The 8,907-nt window shown below is 39.0% G+C and overlaps 1 protein-coding gene across 1 annotated transcript in view; it reads right to left on the reverse strand.

Moving 5' to 3' along the window:
- NOSTRIN (nitric oxide synthase trafficking) overlaps positions 1–8,239 on the reverse strand; it is a 34,051-nt gene extending 25,812 nt beyond the window's left edge. Inside the window, exons 1-3 of the mRNA XM_075178666.1 lie at positions 8,137–8,239; positions 6,856–6,941; positions 1,729–1,812 (exon numbers count right to left, since the gene is read on the reverse strand). Of these exons, the coding sequence (XP_075034767.1) occupies positions 1,729–1,812; positions 6,856–6,941; positions 8,137–8,187 (221 nt within the window). The 5' untranslated portion in view covers positions 8,188–8,239. The remainder of the gene's footprint in view (positions 1–1,728; positions 1,813–6,855; positions 6,942–8,136) is intronic.
- Positions 8,240–8,907: the final 668 nt, after the last annotated feature.

Consider the following 8,907-nt stretch of genomic DNA (forward strand, 5'->3'; position numbering starts at 1 on the left):
ACACACATCCGTCCAATTCAAGCCCTGGGCATCTCTCCGTTATGTCATTTTCAACGGTATCACTTGCACCAGCTACAGGGTAGGTGTAAATGCCGATTGATAGTCATGTATTTACTATCAAGAGCAACTGTAAAAATGAATTTTATGTACAGTAAGCATTAATACATCCTGATAAATTTATTTTCTGTAAAAATGAAAAAAAAAAAAAATTTTTATCTTTTAATGTTAGTTCGTTAATGATTATATAATTGACAGCTATTACTGTATGTAATCATTTTTAAAAAATTCTGTGCATTCTGATGGGACTTTACACAAGTATTGTGTTGTATCTGTCTACACATAGCAAGTGCTGTTTAGGCAGAGTGTACCTAGACCCAAATTTTCACTTTGCGTTCCTTAATGAATGAGGCCTGTGATGTGTACGTTCCAGGAAGGAGAGGGATTGGCAGAGCAATAGGGGGTCTCAGATTGCCTCTAAGGCCTGGTCAAATGTACGTTATTGTCGCTTTTACAATATTCATTATAACTGTTTTTATCCTTTAAATCCTTAGCTTATTTGATGGGGGGGGGGGTTTTTAAATAGAAAATAAGTACAAATTTTTTTATAGCATGCAGATGCCTTTACTCATATCATATACATTACTACTATGTTTATATAAATCATCACGTAGTCAGAACTGATGTAAATCAGTATATAAAGTATTGACATTAATTACTAAAATGCAGAGCTTAGTACTGTGTGCATTTTATTGGGGTTGTTTTCCTTAGCACCAAATATCATTGTAGGAATACCATCATCATCATCATCACCATTTATTTATATAGCGCCACTAATTCTGCAGAGCTGTACAGAGAACTTACTCACACCAGTCCCTGCCCCATAAGAGCTTACAGTCTAAATTCCCTAACACACACACACACACACACACTAGGGTCAATTTGTTAGCAACCAATTAACCTACCAGTATGTTTTTAGAGTGAGGGAGGAAACCCACGCAAACTCCGGGAGAACATACAAACTTCTCACAGATAATTTGCTGGCGCTATATAAATAAATGTTGATGATGATGATGATAAGGCCATGGTCGGGAATTGAACTCATGATCCCAGTACTGTAAGGCAGAAGTGCTAACCACTTAGCCACCGTGCTGCCCATAATAATTATCTTACATCTAATAATTACCTTTACATATAAATCTTTTTGTCTGCCTTTAGTTCCACATTGAAACACAGGATGCTTTGTTAATTCAACTAGGGGATCAAAGGGCTATCCATTATGCAATAAGGATGAGTTTATGGTACTTTGCAGCTATCAGAGGTGAAAACAAGACTATATCTCAGAGTAAGGAGGTTGGTATATACTTTCATAACATTGATTCATTTTGGTTTGGCTTACTAACAATGTTCTTCCCACATTATCTCCATTTATCTAATCATACTGCAATGTAACATCCAATAAGTGTTCCCGTAGCCTAAAGGAATATATAAAACAAGCTTGGGCAACATGTGGTTCTTCAGACAAAAGTTGATAGGGTTATGATGGCATTTGTAGTTCCCCAAAAGCTCAGGATCCACAGGCTGCCAACCCCCAACAGTCCCATTTTTTTTGTAGACGAATTTAGTGATGAAACGCATCATAGAGGCGTCATTCTAAAGTTGATTAATATGTTTTCCAACGTTAGTAAAACTTTACACCTTAACATAGCTTCTTATACATTGATTACTTACTTCTTGCTCATGGCGTCCAGTCCCTTTGCCAGCTTGTTTGAAACTTTGTCAAGTCCTTTGGCATAATTCAGCTCTAGGTCAGCTCTACAATATTAGATGTATATACTATTAAAGGACACAGTATAACCTAACAAAACATCAATTCAAATGATGCATTTGTCCTGATTAAATAAAATGTAAAGTTCAAATTATTTCATTTTACAAATTAATATAAAAAATGGAAGGCAGCTTGAACTTATGGAAACAGTGGCTGAAGTTTACTAAAGTGCTATTCGATGATTTAAAATACACAGCTACCAAAGAGCAGATATATAGTCGTGATCAAAGATTACCACATCATGTGTCACACTGGCAGATTGCCTTCTGCATCTATTGCATGACCTCATTTCAATTAGTGCCCAGCCAGCCATCAGAGAAATTCATAACTAGGTGATAATGGTGCACTGTGTTTCACAATTTTGGCACATGACAACTGACCACACCCTTTTTGTACCTCTGCTAGTAGAACAGGGCTCCTTACAACCACCTATTTTAGCAATAGGGTTGTTTGTGGAAAAGAACAGACCTGCAATGCTTCATTGTCTGCAAGTGCGCCAATGTGTCTGTATTTCAATAAAGCTTTGGGGGATTGATTCTCTCTCTGTAACCCTCTTCCCCCCCTTCCCCTTCCACACCGCTTGACCTGTTGAATATATTGTCCTATTTATGCCCCTCTCAGGGGCAAATGCAGAATTTGTAGAGGGGGGTTTCCACACCACGCCGCCAGTGGGCTTCACCAGCATGCATTGGCGTTGCTATAATGTTAGACAGTGCTTGGCTGCTCTCCAACTTTTCCTATCCCCATAACATACATGGGCCACGCTGCATGGACTACTGTTAGGTGCACGCAGCTCTCCCTTTTCAAGCAGAGCCGTGTGAAGCGGGGGAAGGGTCCAGCCACCTCAATTATACCTTGCTCAAGGCTTGGAGGGGGGTTTCCAGGCACTAGAACCCCCCCTCCCCCCTTCGGTTTGCCTATGCCTTTCCCTTTGTAAATGTGGGAGCTCCTGGGACCAGAAGGAAGAGACATCTGTGGGAAGTTCTTGTTTCCTGTTGTCCATTCTGTTATCTTAACTCTCACTGTGTCCACTCCATGAAGTGTCGTCTCCTGCTTTCATTACACAGTTCTACATGGTTTCGGAAGTCTGGCTAACAGGGCTCAAGGTCTCTGGTACATCAATCTACTGATTTTCTATGGCAAGTGTACTGCATTGCTGTACAAATCATCATGTAAAAATCTACAGACCTACACATTATTAAATCTGGCAGGTGCAGATGCATATTTGTATATGCGGAATGGGAGGACAGGGAAGACTACGGAACACTGGTGGAAATGTTCAGTTTGTCAGTAAAAGATGTCATAATCCATATATTCAACACCACAAATCAAAAACGTAATGAGACAATCTAATCCTATGCATCCAAAATTATTCATAAAATTACTGTCCACAAAATGTAAATTTGATATTAGAACAAATGAGCTCATAAAACACAGGATAATATGCGGGATCCTTTATGATACAGTCCGTGCTCGGCTTCTAAGAGGAAACAGGCTTGTCCTAGGGAACGCCATTACTATTTGCCTGCTTAATGAACAATCAGGGAGGATTGCAAGTGAATGGAGAAAAGATAATTAAGTGTGTGCCATAATATGTATCACACTTTTTGTACCTATCACCCCCTGACAGACAACTGTTCCCAGCCTTCAACAAGCAAATCCACTATGCAAAGTGCAGTAGGTCAGAACACAGGCCTGCACCCAGAGAAAGTCTGCCGAAACAGAATTATCCAGGCTGAGACTGAGTTAGAAACGGAACCTGTTCTCGTGCTATATTGAAAAATTGTGTATCTGATAACATAGAGACGGGAAATATTCACAATCCTGCACGTGAAACACCCCAACAAGACAGTGAAAATCAAAATAGACACTGGGGCCAAATGCAATGTGATGTCAAAACTACAGCTACAAGAGACTGACTTGAACACACTCATAAATCGCCAAAGAGCAATCAACCTCGTTGTTTATAATAGTCAGATAATTAGGATCGTTAGCACTGTGGAACTAAACTTCGCGTGTGCAGAACTGCAGTTTCACACAGTGGACAGTGATGTTAAGCCATTGCTAGGCTTACTTGATAGTTTCAAGCTAGGTCTGATACAAATTGGACCAGAAATACATGTGGAAAATCCAGAAATATTCAAATTCTGATCTGATCCAGGATCTGTTTGAATGTAACACAATAGGAAAATTGCCGGTAGTTTACCGCATGCGATTCAATGCCAACAATCTGTGCACCCAGACGAAAGGTAAAGTAATTGCCGAACTGGACAGAATGACAAAATTTGATGTAATCGCAACTCAGAAGGTGACTCAGCCATAGTAGCTGCAGCAGAAAAGGATGGCATGGCACGAATCTACGTTGATACAAAAGGAATAAAACTTTTTGAAAAATGACGATGCAGGTATTTTAACTTATGGACAAATATGGTCCAGTTATTCTCATTCCTCCAATCCCAAATAATTACTCATGGCAATATGTAAGTGTTTCTTTAAAAAATATGTGCACCCAGCTTGTGAAATGTGCTTCATGTCCATGGCCTCTAGCTATACCACTGTAAAACATGCACAACAAGCAGAGGAATTATTTGTTATTTGTTATATTTGCTATACATGTAAGATAACTTGAGATATGAGCAACATAATCAGTAATCAATCACAAATCACACAGTAAATTCTGTTTTGTGTATATTCTGGTGGAGAAGCATACAGTAGATTCCTTTTTATTCTTAGCCCACAATTTTTAACAAAATAACATTTCACGGAACAATGTTTCACAAACTCTATGGAGCCGTACATCATGATATATTTATAGCACAGTGTTCTATATAAACACCTGCCATACAATTTAGTGGTATTGCTGAGCAGCTGCAGAAAGCAGCATGGAATATTGTATATTTATAGGGTGAGGTGTTTAATGGTTACCTTTAAGCAAATACATATAGGTCTTCATCAGAAGTGACTTGTTGGTCTAGTTACAACAGTCTAGAGCAGGTATAGCCAACCTGTGGCTCTCCAGGTATGGTGAAAATACAAGCTCCAGCCGATAGCTGACAAAGCATGCTGGGACTTGTAGTTTCACAATATCTGGAGAGCCACGGGTTGGCCAGGCCTGGTCTAGAATGTCCTTTGGCCTAATTTCACGATACACTTTTAATGTACACTTTGAAGCTGCACTCCTGGTTAAATGTTAAAGTTTAACCAAGCTGCTCTTTCGTCTTAGTGAATCCCTGATAACATCATACTGACACAGTTTTCCCCCCTGATGTTCCAGCACTGTTGTTGTACAATACTGTAATAAGTCAGTGCTGCCTACAGATTATGTGGGTCTTACATTGCAGACAAATGGAAAACCGTAGGCATGGTGCCTGCACATTATTGGTCCTCCCACTCACACCCATTTTCTGGAGCCTACAGTCAGCTGAGAACACTGCATTACAGTGTTCCCAGGACACTGATTAAAACCAGACCCATTAAAAATATATAAAGCATGTATCATGTGTGCCCTATTTTAAATGGTGGATCTGGAAAAACCATTATTTTACTTCATTAAATATCATTATTTGCAACACTGTACAATACTTATTAATATACCAACAGCAGAATTCTTACCGGGGAAACTTTCTGTGACTTCATAAAACTGTAATAAGTGCCAGGTTTCAGCACAATGATTGTGAATGGTCACCATATTAGTGTCACACCTGTCCTACACCTAGAACTATTATAAATAGTGCCTGAGACATTATAGCACAATGCGCAGGAGATAGGAAGGACACTGGTTCCCTTAAGAATGGTATGTGTGTTTACCTAAACTAAGGCTATATTACTGTGAAGATACCAGGTTTATCTGATTCAATGCTACCCACCGCACGCTGGCTAGCCACTCACGGGTGCCTTCTATGCCAGGAAAGTCTAGCAGGTTTGTATAGACACACAGGCAAATGCAGTTAGAAAGTAAAGCAATACATTTATTGTAATAAAAACAATCACTAGATTATTATGTACACACAGTAAATAAATACCAGGCAGGTTTACCACATCATCTGTCCCTTACCCCACTAGCATAAGGAGTTACAGTCACCTGGCTGTCCAGACTTGATGACCCATGGATCTTTCTCAGCTGTATATGTAGACTCTGGTAGAGAACGACGACTCAAAACCAGATCTTGCACCTTCCATGAATGAAATCCCAGAATGAACACCACCTTCCCCCTGGAGTGGCTCCTTATATCTAGGGTCAAATTTCCACAGTGCTTTCCCCTCCCTCAGCAAACCCTTGGGTCTCTCTCTCTTTAAACATTGATAGATCCTGGATCAGGGGGTTGGAGGGGCAAGTGGAGATGAGCTGTGCTTCCACAGAAGACCCCTGCTGGGACGCTGACAAAATGTCTGGACTAGTCCTATGGGGAACAATGGAAACTAATTGGCTTCCCCCACCTCCAAAGATAGGGTAGCAGTCAGCCCCTTCTAAAATTAACCCCTTACACTACTTTGTGATGTCACAGGGTCCCCAGGTGTTTCATGCTTCCTGTAGAGGAAGGAGGGGGGAGAATAAATGCAGCTCCAGCCCCCTCACCTGTATCCTGGACACCACCTAATCTTTACTCATAACCCACCCGGCTTCACTTTAAGGACAATGAATAACAAGCTCACTGCCACATCATCAATATACAATACACAATATACATATTTACAATGAGCTACAATGTCCCCTTATCCATACGCAGTTAGACACTGCAGTTGTAGTCTGTTGAGCTGGGGAACAAAAGCAAGGGCTATAAAAAGTATTTGCTATAATCCACATTATGTGAGAAACGAGATGGTTAGTGTTATCACACTCGTTTCGTCACAATTACTAATGCTAGAGTTTTGAAAACTAAATGACTGATAACTACTTCAATCCACTTTGCTTATACAGACAAGAATTTTATACATGCATTGCTTTTTAAATTCCCTTTAAAAATAAATGGTAACTCAAATCCACACATATGTGAGCTGGCTATATAAAATAATATAATATTTATACTGACCTTTGATGTAGAACAGACATAAGAGATTTACAAAACTGTGCTCCATTCTTAGAAGTGTTCTTGAGGTCCTGATACACTTTTTCATACTGGCAAAAATAATAATACATATAATATACACATAATATAATATAATACACTAACAGGCGCTAATAATAGTATAATAAAGAATAAAGGTTTTACATTTTTGACATTGAAATTAGCTTAATACAATTTCTGGACTATGAAAGGAATGAAAACCAAGTTTTAATTTTGAAAATATTTTTTTAGCAAAGTCAGTACACAGATGAATAAGGCGTTAAGTTAAAGCGCACTTGTTGCTTAGAGACAATCTTTTCATGGACCGAATCAATGTTCAGGCACTTTGTGACTTCATGATCTCAAAGGTCCAAATGGATTAACAGGCTGCAGTTCCATAGATATGAGTGCGGCTTACAATATGGCCGCCTCCACTGTGTGTGGACTACAGCTGATGGACATTTGTATAAATTGTGCGTTTCAGTCGATTCATTAATCAAAGTGTCCATAGTGCTTCTTTTATAATCTATATATGGAAGTAGCAACCAGCAGAGCGCCACCATATTACGCAACGTTTTACAGTGAATATGTAATCATTAACATAACATAAGCATAAAAACACAAAGTATTAGGACACAGAACACGCTCCGACTTTACTTGACGTAAATATTTCTGTACAATGAAAAAAACTTGAGAGAGATGTAGATAGATATCTGTGCATATATATATATATATATATATATATATACACACACAGCTATATTTATATATGTATGTATTGAGCTTATTGTATAAGAAAAAGGTTGTGCTACAAATCAGGTGAAATATCTGTATAATTTGTTAGAAGGTTTAACTACTTTTTAATAATTAACACCGCATACTTGAAATTAAATAAGGCTATTCCATGCCAAAATATTAACATGAGATTGTTTAAAACTAAACAATGTATAAAAGCCTTCGATGCACTGAAATGTTTTCAATAAATAAATAAATTCCCTTCGATCTTTAAAAAAGTAAAACTAGGACAGAACGCACTGCTGCACATACAGTCATAGTTAAGCAACATCTTTCAATAACTGTTCTCTATAATTCTGTGCACCACATATATGTTGTGTGTAGCGGGTAACCAGTGAGGACAGTGACATGACATTGATTCTTTTTATTCAGAACAGGGCAGAGAAGAAATTATACTATTAAGTTAATTGCAAACCTCTGCCAGATCAATAAAAATCTTTACTCTAACGGGACATCTGATTATTTACTTACTGTAGAACCTGCAAGCGGGTCTCTAGTTTTGAAAAGCTGCATTTGATCCATAGTCCTCAGAATCTTATGGTGTTATAAGGAAGGAGAGGTGCATTCTGGGAGTTATTACATATGCGTCACATGGTTACTGACATTTGATAATATCAGCAAGGAGGCACAATAAAAATATTTTAGAAAACAAATAGTCACTTTATAACTGGCATATAAGGTTCTAGATAGGGATCCTTTATCTCTTGCTATCAGACAGCTGAGCCTAGGTCTGTTGTAGGCAATGTGTGCTTTGTAAAGTAAACGGTAACTTATTATAAACTAATTGTAATGAAGCCAACTCATATATGGACTTTAGTCTTCTTTAAGGTGATAAAGTCAAGTACTATTTTAAAGCAGTATTCCCATCAAATGCTGCGTGTTTCCCCCTAGTGGAGCCCCTGCATTTTCCGGGGTCCTAAGTTCCTACAGTATAGGACCTCACAAACCTTTTGTTAACCATTTTAAAATGGCTGTGGATGAGGGGGGTGTGGGCTGGATGACCAATGAGAAGATGACAGTCTTCGTAACTTTTATTGGGCTGTTCGGTCACCTCCACCTCTATAGATTCACACAGACCCTGGATTTTGTCTGGGACTGTGTAGTGAATGGTGGTACCCTGTCATTTGGGACAGTCAAGCGAACAATGGGGTATAACTGCTGCATAGTGTAGCCCCTGGGGCTCCAGTGAGGGGAGCAGCAGGTAGGGCGACTTCTTTCCCCCTACCTGGTAGAGCTGTTATT

The sequence above is a fragment of the Mixophyes fleayi genome, chromosome 7 (genome assembly GCF_038048845.1).
Source record: "Mixophyes fleayi isolate aMixFle1 chromosome 7, aMixFle1.hap1, whole genome shotgun sequence".
Lineage (NCBI taxonomy): Eukaryota > Metazoa > Chordata > Amphibia > Anura > Limnodynastidae > Mixophyes > Mixophyes fleayi.